The sequence below is a fragment of the Pseudopipra pipra genome, chromosome W, assembly GCF_036250125.1.
Source record: "Pseudopipra pipra isolate bDixPip1 chromosome W, bDixPip1.hap1, whole genome shotgun sequence".
Taxonomy (NCBI): Eukaryota; Metazoa; Chordata; class Aves; order Passeriformes; family Pipridae; genus Pseudopipra; species Pseudopipra pipra.
The window spans coordinates 32,173,933-32,195,620 of NC_087580.1; the positions used below are offsets into that span (position 1 = coordinate 32,173,933).

Below are 21,688 nucleotides of genomic sequence, written 5' to 3' on the forward strand. Positions count from 1 at the left end.
TGTCTCAGTATCCCCCAGTAATCCCCCAGTGCCCCACAAAGCCCTCCAGTTGTCCCCAACATGTCCCCAGATGCCCTTGGCCTTTCTGTGAATGTGTGTGGGGGTGTTTTTGTGGTCAGGGGGTCCAGGGGGGCTCGTGGGGTGAGATGGAGGGTTGGGGACATCAGGGATGGGGTTTGGGGACAGTGGGGTTAAGTTTGGGGACAGTGGAATTGGGGGTGTCAAGGGGGGAGTTGGGGCTGGGGAGTCCCTGGGGACATTGGAGACACCAGGGGGGTCTCGAGGTGTCAAGGCGGGAACTGGGGACACCAAGAGGGTCTTGGGGACACCAGGGGGGGGTCTCAGGACTCACCTGCTCTTGGTGCAGCCCCTCCTCTCCACCCCAGGCCTCATTAACCCCTCCCAAATGTCTCCTAGCCTCCATTTTCCCTTTAATCCCCTCCCCTCACAGATCCCTTTGATGCCCCAATGCCACAAAAACACTTTTTAACTCCCCCAAATACACCCAAAGCACCCCAACGCCCCCCAAATCCCCATCCAAACCCCCAGATCCCTTCAAATCTCCCCCAGCACCACCCTCAAATCCATTCCAACCCCTCCCCAAAGAGGGATCACCCGGCACCCTGGGACAGGAACACAGTGGGCTGTATTGAGGGCACTGGGCTGTACTGGGAGGGCACTGGGGGGGCTCAGGTTTCCCACGACAAGGTGGCCCAGCTCCAGGAGAGATCTGGGGAGCAGTGAGGAGGTACTGGTCTGTACTGGTCTGCACTGGTCTGTACTGGTTTGTACCCCCAATCCACAAAGCCCCTCCCCAGCTCCCCCAGGACCCTCCCAGAACGAAAAGCCCCCTTCAGGCCCCTGATTTGGTCCTGCTGCCCCTTGAGTGTGTCATGGTTTGAGATAGCCCCAAAATCCAATTCCCTAGCTCCATCCCCCCTCCCACATCTCAACCTAATGTGAGATGGGCTTTTCCAGACAAAACACACCAGACTCAGAGTGGGGGAAAGGGAATATATTACAATGACTGTACAAATAAATACCATATCACATTATACACATGATCACAACTATCTCTACCATGACATATAGTATTTACAATGGACCAGATCTCTTCTCCCCTCCAAATAAAAGTCCAGGAGGGAAAGAAGGACAGATCCCTTCCAGTCTTTATGCAGCAGCATCTTCTGAGGCAGCAGTCTGTCTGTCTTCTCCACATGCAGCAGCTGATAGCTGGCTTTCTGCCAGCACTCAACGAGGGAGATATCAAATTCCCTCGGCCCCATCGCCTCAACCGAGGGGTCTTCCGTGGACTTCGTAACCCCAGACAAGGTCGTATCACCACGTCATATCACGAAGACACAGGGGGGTCTTCGTGACTGTCTGGTATCTCCAGGAGACTCAGCTCCTTGCTTGCAGGGCCTTTGTGCCCTGTCTCTCAGGCTGCCAACGTGGCAGCAGTGCAAGGGGGGGGGAGCCAAGGTCAACTCCCCCCTGCATTCCATCTGGCCGTCCCGGTCCAGCTCCGGGACGCTCTGAGCTTCTCAGCTCCTCTCTCTCTCGTGCTGCATACTCCAAGGCTCCTCTAAAATAGGAGTCCATGTCCCTCTTCTCCAAGAGGGTCTCCAAGGGAGTTTTGGGGGATCTGGTATCAGTCTTACCCCAAACTCTGTCTCTCAGCTGCTGGCTCTCCTTTCTCCCGGCTCTGACTTCCAGGAGTCCTTTCTCTGGTGCTGCATGTTTCTGTTGCTTCTTGGTCTTATCTCTGGCTCTCTGCCACCGTTTCTCTGGTCAGTCCCGGCTGCTGCTCTGTGCCCATGGAGAAAAGCATCTCCCGGCATAACTACAGGCACCTAGCCCAGCTTAATGCTGTTCCAGGTCCCTGCAGCCCCCCAGCCGGGGCTGGGAGGGGGCCAGAGGCCCCAAGGGGCACAGAGCCCCTACCTCGTGGCTCACAACATGGCCACCTCTCCTACAACCCCAAAACTACAACTCTTCTCTTCCGGTCTGGTTTGTGAGATGTTGACATTTCTGCAGGAGCGCTCATTGGATAGAACTTCAAAACTTCCAAGGGTTTCCACCCCTTGGGGTCTACCACTTTTCAGCCTCTGGGGAAAACAAGGTCCAAACCACGACAGAGTGTTTCCAGCTCTTGCAGAACCAGGCATTTCATCAGCAAATGTGCAGGTGACACCAAGCTGGGGGTGTGTTGATGTGCTGGAAGGCAGGAGGGCTTTGGAGCACAGATGGTGTGAGGAGAGGCTGAGGGAGCTGGGGGTGTTGAGGCTGGAGAAGAGGAGGCTCAGGGGAGACCTCCTGACTGTCTGCAAGTCCCTGCCAGGAGGTTGGAGCCAGGTGGGGGTGGGGCTGTTCTGCCAGGAAGCAGCAGTAGGACAAGAGGGCTGGGTCTTGAGCTGTGCCAGGGGAGGTTTAGGTTGGATATTAGGGAGCAATTTTTTACAGAGAGAGTAATCAGGCCTTGGAATGGGCTGGGGAGGGAGGGGGCGGAGTCAGCGTCCCTGGAGGTGTTGAAGGTGAGAGTGGATGTGGCATCAGTGCCATGGTCTGGGAAGCACGGCGGGGTTGGATCCAGGGTTGGACTTGATGATCTCAGAGGTCTTTTCCAACTTGATTGCTTCTGTGATTCTCTGATTCCCATTCCTATGGCAGCACATGCTTGAGGCTCTATCCCCAGGGTGATAGAGATGTCTGTCCATATCTATCTCCAAGGTTAGTCTGTAAATGTGTGGTGTTAGAAAAGCAGGCTGAGTTCTGGGCTGGTTGTAGAAGGAGAAAGAAGCCCAGAGGCCAGTGCAAGCAGGCAGCCCTGAGCTTGCACATGATGTCCCCTCCCTGCAGGTTCCTGTCCTTGAGCCCAGGCCCTGAGGTGAGGCTGAGAAGTGGCACGGAGGTGAGGCCAGAGCTGTCCCTGAGGTGAGGCTGAGAATAAGTGCAAGGCAGAGGTGCTGCTGAGGAAGGAGAGCCCCGTGGTGGAGAAGAGGAAAAATTGTGCCCATCCCCGAGAAGGTTCTGTGTCCATCCCCTGTGTGCCAGGTGAGCTGGGGCTTTGCTGCAGAGCTGCGGGCGCTGATTTGAGCGTCTCCAAGTGCTGAGATGGTGGGCACCCAGGAACACAAACTGTGCCTGGCCACGGAGCCTGCAAGGAGGAGCAGAGACAGCCGTGGCAGTGTGGGGGTCCAGGTTGTCCCTGTGCCTTCTCCTGCAAGCCCTGTCTGTCCCTGCTGGGCCCCTGTCCATCCCCATCAGGTCCCTGCCCGTCCCCCCCGGGCTGAGCTCCCCCCAGGAAGTGCCGTGGAGCTGAAGCTGCTGCCATCCCCCCCCTGCAGCCGCTGCCCCAGCCAAGGGAGCAGCAAAGGCAGGACCAGGAGCAGAGGCAGCAGCAGGGGAGCCCTGGGGGGCCGGGAAGGTCTTGTGTGGGTCAGGAAAGAGGCGCTGGGCACGAGGCCGGGGCTGTGCTGAGCAGGCCCAGCCCTCACATCCCCCCAGCCAACGCCGGCTGCCCGGGGGGCTTGGGAGGGACCCCCAGCCCGTGTGCCCCACACTGAGCTGGCAGAGAGAGAGCCAAGGGCCAGGGCCACGGGCAGGGCCACGGGTGAGGGACAGGCAGGGCCATTGCAGGGCCACGGTGAGGGCACAGCCTGTGGCAGCAGAGCTGCCCAGGGCCGGGGGCAGCCGGGGGTGTTGGTACCAGGCAGTGCTGGGGCCGAGCAGAGCACGAGGCCTCTTGCAGAGCCCTGGAGCAGCCTCCCACTTGCCAGCCCTGCCCTGGTGGGGTGACACTGTCCCCTCCCTACAGGACACTCCCCCCAAAATCTTCGAGGGAACCTTTTCCGTCTATTGCTGGTTGCTGATTGATTCTGGAGACCTGAGGGAGCCTCTGCAATCCCATCCATGGGGCACAATCTCCTCTGCAGAGCTTGACTTTTTGCAGACTTTGCAGGGAAATCTGTGCTGGCAGCTGCATCCTGAGCCCCAGGGCAGTTTGTATGCCTGACTGCTGATCCATCCTGGGGACCCAAGGGATCCTCTGCCATTCAATCCATGCAGGAGTCACCCTCCTGCCCTTGACTCCCTGCAGAGGAACAAGTGCCATCTCTCTGTCTGGGAGAAGCCAGATGCTGCCCCCAGGCCATCAGAAGTGGTGCTGAAGCCTCTTTCAGCCCAGCACTGGGTGCAGTTTTCTCATCCCCTCACCGAGTGCCCACTCCCCCCAGCTGGCACTGACCAACCAGGGCGTTTGGCACACGTGGTTTGGTGGTTTGGAGAAACAGCCCTGGGCTGGCAGGGGGCCAGAGAACCTCGAGGAACAGCCCTGGCGAGGTACCTGCACTGTCAGGGGGGCAGGGGATCGCTGCTCCATGGAACTGGCTGGAGCTCTGGGTGACCCTGAGCTGAAGGGCCTGTGAGCTGTGGATGAGTCCAGGATGGAGCAGAGACCCCCCTGCAGCCCGGGAGGAGCCCACGCCAGAGCAGGGGATGCCCAAAGGAGGCTGAGAGCCCGTCAGAAGCCCCTGCAGAGCCGAGGGAGCAAAGCCCTGGTTTCCCAGGGTGTCGCCTCTCACCCCAATTTGGTTTTGGAAGATTTTTTTTGGTCTCATCTTCATATTTTTGAGTATTTTTTAGCTGAATCTCAACTTTTTGCAGTTTGGGGGGGCAGGGGTCTTCCTACTGTTTCTGAATCTCATTGTTTTTTGCCAAAATCTCATTGGTTTGGGTTTTTCTGGGCTGAATCTTGGTGTTTTGGAGGTTTTTATGGTCACAGGATGCCCGGTGAGTTCTAGGGATGGACTTGGGCAGGAGGAACCCCCAAGCCAACGCGCTCAGCCCTTGTTTCCCCCCCATCAGGATTTGTCCTTCCCAAAGCTTGGGCAGATGGAGGAGGAGGCTGCGAGGAAGAGGAAGATGCCTTGGGCCCCCCAGGCAGGTGAGGAGGAAGTCAGTGTCCCTTTGGGCGGGTGTTGTGCTGGCTCTGTCAGCCGAGCATGGCCCTGGCTGCAGGACAACCCCGCTGGCGCCGCCGTCCTGCCGGGGCCGGAGTTGGGGGGATGTCCTTGGCCTTCCCTGTGGGCCGGAGGCAAATCCCCTCCCTGTCCTTCTTGCTTCCTGCCCCAGGCCCCGAGCTGAGGAGGGAGAGCCCGGAGGACAAATCCCCCCGTGAGACCCTGGTGGGAGAGGCCGTTTTGAAGGGCTCCCCGGCGCAGGAAGGCAGCGGGGAGGAAAAGGGCCGGAGATCCCCCCACAGGAGGGGCTCCAAAGCCATCCCAGGGTGCTCTGAGGAGGAAAGAGCCAGCCTGTGCCGGGAAGGCGGCTGGAGCTTGAGGCGGAGCTCTGAGCTGGTGATCCCTGAGCAGCCTCCCAGCAGAGAGAAGCCCTTCAAATGCTTGGAATGTGGGAAGAGCTTTAGTAGGAGCAACACCCTCCTCACCCACCAGCACATCCACACTGGAGAACGGCCCTACCCTTGTGGGGAATGTGGGAAGAGCTTCAGGCAAAGCTCCAAGCTTATCCAACACCAGCGCATCCACAGTGGGGAATGGCCCTACACATGTAGGGAATGTGGGAAGGGCTTCAGCGACAGGTTCAGTCAATGCACCCACCTGCGCATCCACACTGGGGAACGTCCCTACAGGTGTGGGGAATGTGGGAAGAGCTTCAACTGCAGCTCCAACCTCCTCACCCACCAGTGCATCCACACTGGAGAACGTCCCTACACATGTGGGGAATGTGGGAAGAGTTTCAGGCACAGCTCCACCCTCCACTCCCACAAGCACATCCACACTGGGGAACTACCCTACACGTGTGGGGAATGTGGGAAGAGCTTCAGGAACAGCTCACACCTCCGTATCCACCAGCACATCCACACTGGGGAGCGGCCCTACACGTGTGGGGAATGTGGGAAGAGCTTCAGTGACAGCTCCAATCTTCACACCCACCAACGCATCCACACCGGGGAACGGCCCTACACTTGTGGGAAATGTGGGAAGAGGTTTCAGACCAGCTCACATCTCCTCAGACATGAGCGGACGCACACGGATGAGAGGCCCTTCCGCTGCACCGACTGTGGGAAGGGCTTCAAGCAGAATGCTCACCTCGTCACCCATCGGCGCATCCACACCAGGGAGAGGCCCTACAAGTGTGGGGAGTGTGGGAAGAGCTTCAGTGACAGCTCTACCTTGACCAGACACCAACGGACCCACTGCTAAGGGAAGCCCTGTGAGTGCCCCGACTGCGGGAAGAGCTTCGGCCGTAGGACTGACACACAAAAAAGGTTTCAGAAGGTCTTCAGGATTTTGAGTATCTGCACTGCAACATCAATTTATTCTTTTGAATATGTGTAACTTTAACCTCATTTTAGTCTGAAAGCCAAATTCACCACTACCCTGTTCCTCGATAAATGACCAGTTACACTGAAGCAAAGAGCACTGGAACCAGTGCAACAAACCCCAGTCTGACTTTCACACCTGCCCACGTGTCCTGTTTTCTGCTGCTCTACAGACTTCCTTGTTTAAAATACAATGGGAAAATGAACAGGGGTTGTTTTGGTTTTCGACTCGGGTGTTTTTTTCCCCCACTGTTCTCATTAACCTCATTTCAAATCTATTTCGGTGTTTGAAGATGAATTAAAATTTTGAATGATTTTTAATTTTAATGCCTTGACCAAAGTATCAAAACATGAAAAATAAAAAAAAAAAAAACAACACTACAAAGCTGTCCATTATTGTGACAATCAAACACTCAGAAGTACGAACTTAAGCACAGTGAAAACCCCATAAGACCATTAAAATAATTTTAATATTTATATATTATTATATTTTTACTAAGCTTAACATAAGGAAATTTTATTCCTGACATCAGCTTTCCCCACCTCTCAAAAAGGTAATTTAGTTACATCTTAGTCACCCTTGAAAGGCTCTTTCCAGTTGGGTTGGCCTCTGCCTTAGACACTCATGAGATCTGCCAAAACCAACTTAAGGGAAAATTTCCCCACCAGGTTCAACTGCATTGGTTTTACCAAAAACTTTGCAAGTAACCCCACAACTTTCATCTTAAACTCTTCTCTCAACCTTGTAAAATAATTAGCAGTAAAGAGACCTGATAATGTGTTATAATTAAGAACATGTTCTTGTTCTCAAAGTCATTCATACACCAAAAAGATGCCACAGGAACGGCCAAAATATTAATAGCAACTTCTACACTTTGGAAATCTCCATTTGGTTTTTAAAGATTTCACAGTGGTTGTTTCCTTAGGAATTAAGGCACATTTTACTAACAAGTTTCAATAAAGTTACAAAAACATCTTCCTCCACTAAGACACATGCAGTGATCCTAACCTGAGGTAGGCACTGAAAAGCCCAACTCTTTTCTTAGATGTCACGAGTCTTTCATTCCTTCTGTCACATCAATTAGGCATCAGCCCATTTTTCAAGCTGCTGTTACCTACCAGCTCCTGGTTTGGTTTCCAAGCCCAGTATTTTGGCCACGATAAAATCAGGGACCTGGGCACTCATGTCAGAATGACAAAGAGTACTGACCCTCCCTGCCAAGGGAGACAAACCATTCCCAACCTCGACCAAAGGTTCAAGGCAACAATTCTGAAACAATTTTACAATGTTTTTCTCTTCAGTTTTTTGCTGCAATTCTCTGTTGCTCTATTAAAAGACCACAGCAGTGAAAGACAAGGCCTGATGGCCAAACCCAAGGATTCAGTCACTTGAGGTCTATTGAAATCTCTATGTGAGGAAAAGCTGAGAGAATTGGGATTGTTGAGGCTGGAGAAGGGAAGGCTTTGGGGTGACCTAATTGTGGCCTTCCAGTCCCCTCAGAAAAGTCATGGACAACACCCAGCTGGGTGTGAGTGTGGATGTGCTGGAGGGCAAGAAGGATCTGCAGAGGGATCTGGACAGGCTGGATCAATAAGGCCAAGTGTCAGGGCCTGCCCTTGGCTCCCAACAACCCCCTGGAAGGCTCCAGGCTGGGGGCAGAGGGGCTGGAGAGCTGCTCAGCAGGAAGGGACTTGGGAGTGCTGCTTGACAGCGACTGGATATGAGGCAGAGTGTGCCCAGGGGGGCAAGAAGGCCAAGGGCATCGTGGCCTTTGTGGAGAAGAGTGTGGCCAGCAGGAGCAGAGAACTGATTGCCCCTGTGTGCTGGGCACTGGGGAGGCCCCACCTGGAGTGCTGTGTCCAGTTCTGGCCTCTCAGTGCCAAAAGGCCCTTGAGGGGCTGGAGCGTGTCCAGAGAAGGGAACGGAGCTGGGGAAGGCTCTGGAAAACATGTCTGCTGAGGGACGGCTGGGGGAACTGGGCTTGTTGAGTCTGGAGAAGGGGAGGCTCAGGGGGGACCTCATTGCTCTCTGCAATGACCTGAAAGGAGGTTTTAGTGGGTGTGGGGGTTGGTCTCTTCTGCAAAGCCTTTAGTGACAGGAAGAGAGGAAACGGCCTTAAATTGCGTTGGGCAATGTTCATATTAGATGTTAAAGAACCCTTTTTCCACTGAGAGAGTGTTGAGGCATTGGATCAAATAGCCCAGGGAGGTGGTGCAGTCTCTGGAAGTGTTCAGGTGTGTGGTGGGTTGACTTTGGCTGGACACCAGGTGCCCTCCCAGCCGCTCTATCACTCCCCTTCCCAACAGGACATGGGAGAAAGTAAGGTGGGAAAAACATAATAGTGGGTTGGGATAAGGCAGTTTATTCAAAGCAAAAAGCAGAACAAAGCTTGGTCACACAGAAGCCAAAGACAGCAGGGTTAGCTCTCTGCTTCCCATGAGCAGCCATGGTCGGCCACTCCCGAGGAGCAGGGCTTGGGTCCGCGGGACGGTTCCTCAGCAGGCAGCCATCAGACAATGAATGCCCCCCTCCTGCTCCCTGCCTCAGCTTTTAGAGCTGAGCTGACCTCCCATGGGCTGCAATGTCCCTTGGGTCAGTTGGGCTCAGCTGGCCTACTTGGGTCCCCTGCCAGGCTCTTGCCCTCAGCTAAGGAAGGAATGTCCCAGTGTTGGTGCTGTGCTCAGCAGTGGCCAAAACACTGGGGTGTTCTCAACCCCCTTCCAGCTGCCAATGCCAAGCCCAGCCCTGGGAGGGCTGCTGTGGGGAACTGAACTGCAGCTCAGCCAGACCCAACCCAAATATCTATGGCACATATTCTATAGAATCCATCCTTAGGTGTTGTATGATAGATCTATAAGATATTACAAATAATAAGCAATAATAAGGCAAGTGTCCTCCTTAGGGACACCTCCCCCCCCCCCAAAACTACTCGCTGAGTTTGTTCCCTGGGGGTCTCTGCAGCAGCAAGCACAGCCCCACACTGACTGCTCTGGGCTGTGCAGGCATTTGTGGTTCTGCCTGTCTCACACACACCCCCAGCCTTGGGATGGATCTGGATGTGACTGGATGTGATGTCACAGGGGAGCTGTGATATCATGGGGAGGTGTGATGTCACAGGGACGATGTGATGTCACAGGGACGATGTGATATCACAGGAGAGGTGTGATGTCATATGATGGATGTGAAGTCATAGAGATGTGACGTCACAGAAAGGATGTGATGTCATATGATGGATAGGACATCATAGGGAGGATATGATGTCACAGGAAGGATGTGATGTCACAGGGAGAATGTGATGTCAGGGGGAGGATGTGATGTCACAGGGGAGCTGTGATATCATGGGGAGGTGTGATGTCACAGGGACGATGTGATGTCATATGATGGATGTGAAGTCATAGAGATGTGATGTCACAGAAAGGATGTGATGTCATATGATGGATGTGATGTCACAGGGAGGATTTGATGTCACAGGAAGGATGTGATGTCACAGGGAGGATATGATATCAAAGGAGAGGTGCGATGTCATATGATGGTTGTGACGTCATAGGGGAGATGTGATGTCACAATGGAGGTGTGATGTCAGAGGGGAGCTGTGATGTCACGGGGAAGATGTGATGTCATGGGGAGATGTGATGTCACATGAAAGCTGTGATGTCACAGGGGAGGATGTGATATCACATGAGAGATGGGATGTCATGTGATGACTGTGACGTCATGAGGGAGATGTGATGACACAGGAAAGATGTGATGTCACAGGGGAGCTGTGATGTCATGGGGAGGATGTGATTTCACAGGGATGATATGATGTGATGTCATATGATGGATGTGATGTCATAGAGAATCCTTGACGTCACAAGAAAGATGTGATATCACAGGGGAGCTGTGATGTCACATGGGAAGTGTGATGTCACAGAAATGGTATGATGTCATATGATGGATGTGTCACCATAGGGGAGATGTGAAGTCACAGGGCAGCTGTGATGTCACAGTCGAGCACGGGATGTTACAGGGATTATATGAGATCACAGGAGAGATGTGATGTCATATGATGACTGTGACGTCATGAGGGAGATGTGATGACACAGGAAAGATGTGATGTCACAGGGGAGCTGTGATGTCGCAGGAGAGCTGCTTAAACCAACCATCATGCTATGAAGTTAGCAGTCTATTAAAAGATTGCAGGCATGATGCGAGCTGGGGCCTATGGGGGGACTGGACACTTTCTTTGCTTTTCAACACAGGGCCCTTCTTCCGTGAGGCCCAGCACCCCATGCACTGTTATTTATAATCCTGTGTGGACTCGTAAAATAAGAGGTTTCCTTCATATGTTGCAGTAGTTAGAGAGGAGAGAGAGAGATTCAAAACAATCCTTGCCACTTGCTATAAAACCTGTGACAAAACATATACAAACAACACCCATCTTCATGAAAGACAATAAAACATAATATCAATAACTATAGTATTGCCTGGTAATCTGACAGCACTATTCAAACTATACAAGCAATCCACCCTTTCAAAGCCTTTCCAGTCTGGATATGATACAGAAGTTTGAGTTTGTTTTTCAAATTTTAGCTAAATTCATAATACAAATTCAATTATATTATAACCCTCTATACTGGAGAAAAATGCAAGTTTTGACTCTAACTCTGATCCTCGCCCACCAGCAATACAACACCACATACAGAAAGAATAAGTTAAAACACATTGTTGGTGACAGAGACTTTCTTAACTCCGGAATAGTAGATTCAGGGATCCATTAGGGCAAGAGGCCTGCTATATAAGAAAGAAAAAACCAATGCATTTTGTTCTTCAAGATGCATGGCCTGCATTGAATGGCTAATGCATGGCTGTAGTTATTGTTCTGATTAATACAAAGATGACAAAAGCAATTAGAACAGTTTCTCTCATTTACTGTGTTCTGCATCATCTTCTCAGTCTTGGGCTTGGCTCACCAGAGCCACAGATTGGCTCCTCTTATTCATGAGAATTACTAATGATAGATTGAGAGTGAATACTTTTTGATTTGTGATATAACTAAACAAATAAGGATCACTTGAAGGCATATTAAAGGTATTGTTAGTCATATTAATTACAACATCGGGTGCATCTCAGGTCTTTTCAATACAGACTATACATTTTTTGCACTTGGGATCAAATTAAAGATTTAGTTTTGTTTTCTCTCTTTTTCCAAAATTACAATCAAGGATGGAGAAGGCCAGATTCCAGCTTGCAGCTGGTTCTTTAGATGTGATCTATATTATCTGTTTGTATTCTTAGGGTTTTTTTGTCTATGAAATTCTGGTAAGAGAACAAAATTCACAGCATAAGCAGCACAAAGGAGAGCAAATAACTAGTTGTAAGATCATGTAAAAATCAGCTGAGTAAACTTCTTAAACACAATTCTAAAGATGTGATCAGTGTAATGCCAACCCAGGGTAAGGCCTCTGGCTTTAACCACTTGTATTCACAGCACCAGCTGTGGGGGTGCTTCAAGAAGACAGTTCCCCCACTCCTGCAGACTGAGGGTCTAGAGAAACCCTGAGCAAAGTACACACAGAACCTGACAGGGTCACTCCACTGTCACGGTCACTTCTCAGTTTATAACAGGGAGATAGAAAGATGTTTTATCTAAGAGTTAAGGAAATCCTCAGCCTGCTGGCTTTCCATTTATCTTATTTGCAAAGTTGTGGTTTTTAGAAAGCAGGGGGGTTCTACACCCCACCCCCAGCCCCGAGAAACTGGTAATTTAAACTTTTTTGAGTTCGGCCAGAGGAGGTTTAAGCCTCCCACTCGGTTCCTAGGCAACAAACTATCTCTATTGTGTGAGCTATTAACACCTTATCTCTTTCTCTGCTAAGGCAAAGGGCAAGTTTTGCAGGAGGGCTTTTTATCATTTTTGTCAAAACCCTGTTTGTTTGGGTTTTTTTTCTGAATACAAAGTTTTGGCAGAAGGTTTTTATAGGGGTACAATACAATCAAGAAGGCATTTCACTAAAACTTTTGTACAAAGCCTCATTTCCCGGAAAAACTCCCTAAAACTGTCTGCATACTAGCTTGCAGTTAAACGCAATTCTTTGGTTTTAAGTTATCTCCAAGTGATTAGAAGGACTAAAGAGAGAGATTTTGCTTTCTTTTCTCAACCACTTACATGCTTGGTTTCTGCAGGGCAAATCCCCGGTCTCTCCCTAATTTCGAAACGGCAGGAGTTAAAGATGGAAACAAGAACTATGGAAAGGTGTGTACTTGTTTGTTTTAAATACTTATTCCCCAAGAGGAACAGAAAAGGGAAAGAAGACTCTTTTGTTTCTCTTTCTGACTGCAGCCTCTCCTGCCGTTCTAACGGGAGGAGAGTCTCCCGGACTCTCATCTCTGGGGTTTAACAGTGACTAACAAACTTATGGTCGCTTCTCCACGCACACACAGCCCCCAATACACACACACGCCAGCACGGTACCGTCAGCAACACTGTGAGCTCACGGCGACATTGGACACACAACGCAATTAACACGAGAGTTAACAGAGATACGGGAAGGCAGTTCTCTAGCCTGCCTCTCCTGTCAGCGAGAAGTGGCACTTTTTCGGGGTTGCTCTGTTCTTGTTTCCCTCTGGGGCTGCTCCGTTCCTGGTTTTTTCTTGCATTGCTGCTGCCGGGCTGTCCTCTCGCCGGCTCCCGGGCACTCCGGCCCTACCCGTGCGGCGCTGCCGGCTCTGCTCCGCCACGCCCTTAGGATTCTCCAGCAGCCGGAGTGGCTCTCTGGTGTTCGTCTGCACCACAACTCCGCGCGGGGTGGCAGCGGCCACGACTGGAACTCGCCCTGTTCGATCGGTGCAGTGCACGCTGGACAGCGATGTGCTACCCCTTCCAGCAGGGCGACTGCATGGCCGAAAAGTCTCCTATCAGCGGCGAGGAGGGGTGGCCTTTCTCTTTTTACTGTCTCTGAGGGTGATTTGCTGGGTTTTTCTTTATTTTCTGGCTTGAAGGGTGGTAATTTTTTAGAAGCATGATCTTCTGAAGTTGTAAAGACAGTTCACCACAGTTTCAGGATGCTGGCAGCCTGCTTAAGAGACTCAGTGGCTGCATTAAAAAGCACTCTCCCTGCAGAGTCCCAAATGTCTGTACCAAATGCTGGCTGAGCATCTACCCCATTTTTTTACACCAACTATATAAGGTGCAGAGCACACATTTCTGATATTTCACACCGTGCTTCTCTAGTATCTCTGTTAGCACTATGCCAACAGATTCCTCCTCCACGGATATCTGTGCTTCCATTATTTATTCCCCAATGGCTCACCTTCTTTCCAGGTGTCTGTAAGTCTTGACTTACTTTTCGGCTCTGAGGTCTGCCGACAAATGCTACATTGGGGTTCCATCGTCACTGCTCTGAGGTCCACAGTCACTGCTCTCAGGTCCGTGGCGATAAATCCCCTCCCTACCGCTCTAAGGTCTGCGACAAATCTTCTGCAATAAATCTTCTCTATCACCGCTCTAAGGTCTGCAGTCTTTCCAAGGAATTCTCCTTGCAGTAAATCTTCTGCACAATAAATCGCATCAGGGTTCACCAATGGACGACAGCCAAGAATACACTCAGAGAGCAGGGAAAGGCACACGGCTACTTTATTGCTCTCAAATGCTTCTTTTATACTCTTTGTATACTATCGTGCTACAACATAATTGGTTAAAACTCTCAAACATAAAACACCATACATACTTTCATTGGTGACACAGAAGACACTGTGCATACTTTCATTGGTGTCACTACACACATTTTGATTGGTGACCTTTGGTCTCAGTTGCATTACGTTTGTTCCGTCCAGCATTGCAGTAAATATTTCCTTAGAGTTGTTTACATTCCTCTGCAACTTCAGAGCTGCAACTGCTCAAATTCAAGGCCTACCATCCAGTCCTTTCCCACAGGGAGGTGTGATGTCATAGGGGAGATGTGATGGCACAGGGACGATGTGATGTCACAGGAGGACAGGACGACACAGGGATTATATGATATCACGGGAGAGGTGTGATGTCATATGATGGATGTGACACCATAGGGCAGATGTGATGTCACAGGGGAGCTGTGATGTAGCTCTGCAGAGCCCTGACAGTGCCACTGCAACCCCAAGCTGCATTGCCCGGGTCAACCCTCAGCACAGCCAAGGCCACAACCCTTCCTGAAAGGTGTCCCTTCTGGGCAGGGCCAGGGGGACAAATCCCTCCATCTGTCCCTCCACATGTTGTGTCCAATTCTCAGCCCCCACTTAGGGACAAAGTCAGGCTACATTGGGTGTTTAGCTTTGCATTTGCTTCACTCTTTTGTGCTTCCAACACACACCCCCCCCAGTCTGGGCAGAGTCTGGCCCCCCAAAAGAACACAAGACCTGACTATTTGTGGCTCCTGCTGCAAGGACTGCAACTTGGGCCACAATCTGTGCCAGGAGCAGAGAGGTCCGTCCTCACAGAAACTTCTTGGCAATGGAGTTCTTAAGAAAATGGGACAGGCTGTGGGGATCACTTGCAGGGCACAGCCAGGGACGTGTCTTGACCAGCCTCCTGTTTAACAGGACCAGCTTTTCCATTCTCTTTTCTCTCTGTTTTCTCATGCTTGTTCCTCCAGTGACCATTGTGATCCTACCCTTGCTTTGGTTCTTTCCTAGACACCCCATGACAAGTCTTGCCCAGTCCCCAAATCCCCTTTCTGAATGCCCATCATTAGTGTCAGACCCCGAGGCCAAATCCCCCATCCTCAGCTAAAGGGTCACCCTGAGAGGTTCTGCCTATGACCCACTTGCTTAAAGTTTCATACAGATACCTTGGAACTTCCTTTGAAACCTTGGAACTTCCTTGGAATTAATTTGTTACCTTTTGGGCTTAGAATGGCTTCTTCAAAAACATGGCAATTCATGTCCTCAACATGGAAATACTTTGGAGAAGGAGTTTGGGATATTAGACTCAAAGAATCCCAGAATGGTTTGGCTTGGAAGGGATATAAAAGCTCATGTGGTCCAAACTCCTGCACATAGACAGTGACATCTTCACTAATCTAGGCTGCTCAAAGTTCCTGACCTTGGACAAATCCAAGGGATGGGATGGGACATCCTCTTCTCTGGGAACCTGTTGCAGTTCTTGCCAGACCCATTGGCAAATATTTCCTCCTATTATCCAATAGAAAGCTCCCCTATTCCAGTTTAAATCCAATGCCCCATATTCTGTCAATACAGGCCTTGGTAAAACATATGACTGTGACTATCTTAGACTATGAACACAATGTTTTCATCTGCAAACACCTTGGAGAGTGCTCAGAGATGTCCCTACAAAAAGTTTGTCCCCATCTTTCTTAGAAGCCTCTGTGGTGGTGCATCCTCCCCCCATTGTCCTCAGGCCTGGTCGATGATCTCAGGAGCTCCTGACAAGCCTTGACCAAACCAGCTGAGCAATGAAGAGCCCCTGGACTGGACCAGGGATGTGGGAACGTGTCCCTGGACTGGACCAGCTGCTCCTGGATGATACAGGTGGGAACAATCCAGAGTGGAACAGCAGGGGAACACAGGATAATCAGTCATCCCATAAAAGCCTTGGAACATTCTCTACCTGAACTGTAGAGCAAAATGGAAGAGTCTGGATGCAATTCCCAAATAGTTTGGAAACTCCAGTCATTCCTGACACCAGGATGGAAATTCAGCAGATAACTAAAGCCAGTCCCCTTGTGAGCCCACAGCCAGCGGGGCTGAGGGAGGCCCTGGCAGCTCCCCAGCACCTCCCTCTCAGTGGGACACCTCTGGCAGCCTCTCCCAGCTCCGGAACCCTCCAGTTTGCAACACTCCAAAGACCCTCGCTGATGCCCAGGACAATTCTGATCCCCCTCAACAAACACTCCTCCAGCTGTGACCCTGGTCTGTTGGGAAACACAAAGGGATTTGTGGCAGTCTTTCCATGACAACAAGGAGAATTTGGGAGAGGGACCTTCACACACTCAGCTATTGATGTGTCCACACATCTCTGCCTGGGTGTGGGTGTGAATTGACTGTGGTGGGAATGTTGTTATTGGGAATCTGTAATTCAGTCACTGTTAAAATTGTAGCAAATGCTATTGAATCACTTGATAACTGTCAAACTGGTCAATAATTAAATGCTAGTAATCTCTTTTGCCCCCTTATATTTGTGTCCAAATCCTTTGCATCCTGACCCTCTTGCATTCCAAGGCTCTGTGTAAATCATTCTCTTTCATCAAAAAATATATTTTTCATGACTTCCACTTCGAAATCTTCCTGCTTAGCTAAACTACAAAACAACTCCTATTAGTTGTTGATGTCTTGAAGACAATTAAAGAAAGAAAATTAATTTGTTTTTCAGTGTTTTAATGGGTCCCACAGTGTGTTTGGAGTTGCATCAGCTGTCAGTGCAAGATGAGCCATGTCAGAACTGGTGAGGTTGGGGGGTGAGGAGCAAGGTCGATTATACAGGGTCAGTGTGGATCTCCTGAGGAGACACTCAGCATCAAGATCACTTGGAGAACACCTCTATCACCTCTCTTCTGAACTAAAAAATATCCATAATTGAATTAAAACAAAAAAAGTACAAATTTGAAGACTTGTTTTGAAATTGCCTTGAAGACAATTAAAGGAAGACAAAGAGATCCTGAGGGATTTCTGCATTTTAATGAGCCCCACAGGGTTTTTGCAGCCCAGCCCATGATCCTGAGGTGCTGAGAGAAGATTGAAGCAGCTGCTGAAGAAGTCAGAAGCCAAACTCCAAGTGCCTTGAAGCATTGCTGGGCCCCACTGAGGGCAGGCACTGACAAAGCCTCCCCAGGGACTCCTTGGAGCAGCTCCTTGGAGGCCAGGAGTGCAGGCAGACAAAGGCTCTGGGCAGGCCCCTGCAATGCTGAGCAAAGCCTGCCTTGGTTTTGTGGAGCACAAAGGCCAAGGCCTGAGCCCCAGGCCCTGGCCCAGCAGATCCTGTCCCTCCCGGCTGGCTCAGGGCTGTTTGGGGGGCACTGGGATGGGAGGGGGAGGAACAACAAAGGCCAAACACTGGGCAACCCCTGCCAGGCTCCTGAGGGAGGGGCGAGGCAGAAACCAAGGGCAGAACCTGCCAGGAAAGTTGGTTGTGGTGGCCTGAGTGGCAGAGGCAGCTGCCAGAGGCAAGGGGACAAAGGCCTGGGTGCCTTTGGGCCTTGCAGCCCTGCCAGAGCCCTTGGCCATCTCTCCTGCAGGCTGTCCTGCCCTGGCCCTGCTGCTGCTCTGGCCTTGCAGGCTGCACACACCCCTCCTGCTTTCCCACCCCCTCCCAGCAGCATTTCTAGACCCTCCCTGATGTCTCTGCACCAGCTCTGGCTGTTGCCTAACACACAAAGCCATGCCATCACCGTCTTAGTGACCTCTGGCACCATAAGGTTCCCCTTCGAGTAACATTCCTTTTTCCCCACCTTCAGTCTGAACCTTCCAAGCTGCACTTTACGGGTTTCTTTTTCTTTCCAGCACCAAGAAAAGCTCCATCCTGTCAGATCTGCTCTAGACCCTCTCCAGTTCTTCCTCATTCCTCCAAAATGGGGAACCTCACACCCAGACAGACCAGTCCAGATGTGGTGACCCCAGGTCTGAGTCCAGGGGGGTGACAACTCCCTTGTCTGGGTGCCCACACTCCCCCCAAGGCAGCCCCATGTGCAGTTGGTTTTATTAAGTTGGATCCTGAGCCCCTGTGCCACAGGACATCCCTCCCAGAGCCCAGGCCCTTCTCCTGGGGGTCACTCCAGATCTGAGCAGATCCAGGTCACCTCCCGTTCCTCTGCCAACCCCCTGGGCCTGCTCTGGGCCCTGCAGGTCCTTGCCCTGCTCCCAAGGGCTGTGGGGGTTGTTAATGGTCAGGGCTTGGGGTTTAGAGCTCAGGGTGGGGATTAGGCAGAACTTTGGGAGGTTTGTTGTTCTGCTGGCAGTGTCTGGTTCATGATTAGGGGAAGAGCTTTTTGGGCTGGGTCAGGATTAAAGCTTGGCTTTTCATCCAGGTAATACAGATTTGGGATGGGGATTGGCATTGGAGTACAAATAAGAGTCTGGATTTCCGGGTTTGGGCTTTTTCTGCATTGGAATTAGAGCACGGGATTCCTTTCAATCGGAGGGGCAGAACTTTTGGATACTATTTGGGCTTGAGGTTACAAAGTGCATAAAGGTCCATCAGGAGTGTTTGCAGTCAATGTTTCAGCACCCTCAGCATTCCCTGAACCTGTTTTTACCTCATCAAAATCTTTCCTCTCTCTTGGCCAAGCCCCTCTTTCCTACCCTAATTTTCTTATCCCTTTTGTCCCAATTCCTTCCAACCTCCTCAGAACTTTCATCAGGATAGGCTCGGCTTTGTGATGATGCTGTGCAACCTCATGGAATCAAGAAGCCACTGTGAAACTGCAGAACCTCATGGAATTATGAGGCCATTGTGACATTGGGGAAAGCCATGGAATTAAGAGGCCACTGGGATGCTCCAGGGCCCCATGGAGCCAAAGGAACCCAGGGACAGTGGGCAACCTCCTGAAATAAAGGGGCCATTGTGACACTGCAGAAACCCATGGAATCAGGAGGCCATTGTGGCACTGCAGGGGCTCTTGGAAACAAAGAAACCCTGGGCCACAGTGGAATTTCATGGAATCAAGAGGCCATTGTGACATTGAGGAACCTCATGGACTCAAGGGGCCGATGTGACACTGCAGGGCCTCTTGGAACCAAAGGAACCCTGAGACATCTCAGAGGCTCATAGAACCAAGGGGCCACTGTGCCTCCCCAGAACTCCATGGAATCAAGCAGAGCCGCTGCCTCCCCCCCGCCACCGCACGGACCGGAGTCGCCGGCTCTGCCCCGCTTGGACACCTCTGGAGTCAGCGTGTTCTTGGGCAGCACAACTTAGATCAGAGAGTTTCCCACATTTTGCTTTGCCCCCTCTTTTCCCCAGGGCCAGGGCAGCCTCTTTCCATGGCCCCTCTGCTCACACAGGGTGTCCTGCTCTTCTCCTGGCACATCCCATCTCCCCACAGAGCCTTTCCCCAGGGGAACACGTCTGTGCTGGCCTGAGCAGCCCTTCCTGCACCCCCTGCCCGTTCTCCCCACAGCCCCTGAGCTGGGGAGGCTGCTCTGCAGAGCACGGGGGCTGTAGGGCCTGGGGCCATGTGGGACTCTGTTGGGCTGTGCTGGACAAGCTGGGAGGCAGAGCCAGCTGATGGTGCTCCCTGCCACTGACCACCTCCCACAGATGCTCCTGTGTGGCCATGGAGGGGGCTCAGAGGGGCCCTGCCTTGTTCCAGAGCTGGGACATCCTTTGGGGGGTGCTCTTGATCGACCTGTTGAAGTTCACTGAGGGCAAGAGAAGTCACTTGCAAGAGTTTTCCCTCTACCTGTTGCATCCCCTGGGCTTGCAGAGCTCTGTTTGCCCCTTCACAGCAAGATTTAGTACTTTATCTCTGGGTGACTCCACCCTGGGCAGGATTCTGCTCCAGGGTCCCATTCCCTGCTGACTGGATGGGACGGGTTGTCCCTGCAGATCCTCTGTGCTCTCCTGCACTTCCTGATTTCCTACAGACAAGTCCTCATCTGCCATCAGAGCCCTCACAAGCTGCAGAGCCCCAGGCAGGTGACTTGGAGACCATTTGCCACTGGCCACCAGCACAGAACATCTGACCCAGCCCTCAGTCCCTCAAGTACCCCAGTGAGTCACTTCTCTCACTGCAGGGACTGAATGGGGAAAGAAGCAAAGCAATGAGACTTTGGAGAGTCTATTCCTTGGCCTTGTTCTTTACACCAACCTTTCAAAAAGAACAAAGTCTTCAGGGGGATCCCCTTTCCTGATGGAAATGATGTCAAGGAGCCCAGCTCTGTCCCAGCAGTGCCCAGGGTCTGTCCCTGCCCATGGTCACAGGACTGACACACAGCAGTGACTGAGCTGCCAGAGCACTCAGGCCTTGGGCAAGGAGCAGAAAGGAGAGGGAGGCAGTGGAAAAAGAGCATCTCTGAAAAGGCCAAGAGCTGCTGCTCCCTGGCAGTGCTCCTGTACCAGGACTCTTTACCCCTTCTCCTCTGCACACAGGCACTGCCCTCCAGCTTCAGGGAAGTTTTTGGAGGGAGAATCTGGAAAAAAACATTCAAGCCCTTATTCTACTCAGAGATTGTGATTCCTTATGTACAGAATAACAAAATCAGGACGTTTGACAAGGAAATTGCTGCAGAAACTTTTACTTTGTTTAAATGCACACAGAGAATGATCCCTCATTTACACAATTGTGGGTCAAAACAAAGAGAAAGTGAATTAGGTATGAGATGAAGAATAAATTTCTGTATTAACAACATTTAAAGAGGAAAAAATGTAGGAAGCGCCCCCCCCCAACACTCTCAAAAGATTTAGAAAGCAGGCTGGGCCAGTAAATGGTTACACAATGACTGTTGTGCAGAAGAAAACAGGCAGGTTATTGCTCTTGAAAAGCATCTAGTCATCATTTTTCTCAGGGCATCCTTGAGCTCCTGGTTCCTGAGGCTGTAGATGAGGGGGTTCAGTGATGGAGGTACTACTGAGTACAGAACTGCCACCACAAGGTCCAGGGATGGGGAGGAGATGGAGGGGGGCTTCAGGTCGGAAAATATGGCAGTGCTGACAAACAGGGAGAGCACAGCCAGGTGAGGGAGGCACGTGGAAAAGGCTTTGTGCCGTCCCTGCTGAGAGGGGATCCTCAGCACAGCCCTGAAGATCTGCACATAGGAGAAAACAATGAAAACAAAACAACCAAACACTAAACAGACACTAACCACAATGAGCCCAATTTCCCTGAGGTAGCCTGAGTGTGAGCAGGAGAGCTTGTGGATGGCAGGGATTTCACAGAAGAACTGGCCCAGGGCATTGCCCTGGCACAGGGGCAGGGAAAATGTATTGGCTGTGTGCAGCAGAGTATGGAGAAACGCAGTGGCCCAGGCAGCTGCTGCCATGTGGGCACAAGCTCTGCTGCCCAGGAGGGTCCCGTAGTGCAGGGGTTTGCAGATGGCAACGTAGCGGTCGTAGCACATGATGGTGAGGAGGGAAAACTCTACAGCCATGAAGAAATAAAAGAAAAAGAGCTGTGCAGCACATCCCATGTAGGAGATGGTTGTGTTGTTCTGGAGGGAATTGTGCATGGCTTTGGGGACAGTGGTGCAGATGCAGCCCAGGTCTGTGAGGGAGAGGTTGAGCAGGAAGAAGCCCATGGGGGTGTGCAGGTGGTGGTCACAGGCTACGGCGCTGAGGATGAGGCCGTTGGCCAGGAGGGCAGCCAGGGAGATGGCCAGGAAGAGCCAGAAGTGCAGGAGCTGCAGGTCCCGCCTGTCTGAGAATGCCAGGAGCAGGA

At 51.5% G+C, this 21,688-nt stretch overlaps 1 protein-coding gene across 1 annotated transcript in view; it reads left to right on the top strand.

Moving 5' to 3' along the window:
• Positions 1–5,426: 5,426 nt before the first annotated feature.
• The window catches only part of LOC135404974 (zinc finger protein 160-like), a gene marked incomplete at its 5' end in the record, with an annotated part of 39,966 nt that continues 23,704 nt past the window's right edge, over positions 5,427–21,688 (top strand). The window contains 2 exons of the mRNA XM_064639698.1: positions 5,427–6,219; positions 7,867–7,870. Coding sequence (XP_064495768.1) covers positions 5,427–6,219; positions 7,867–7,870 — 797 coding nt within the window. The remainder of the gene's footprint in view (positions 6,220–7,866; positions 7,871–21,688) is intronic.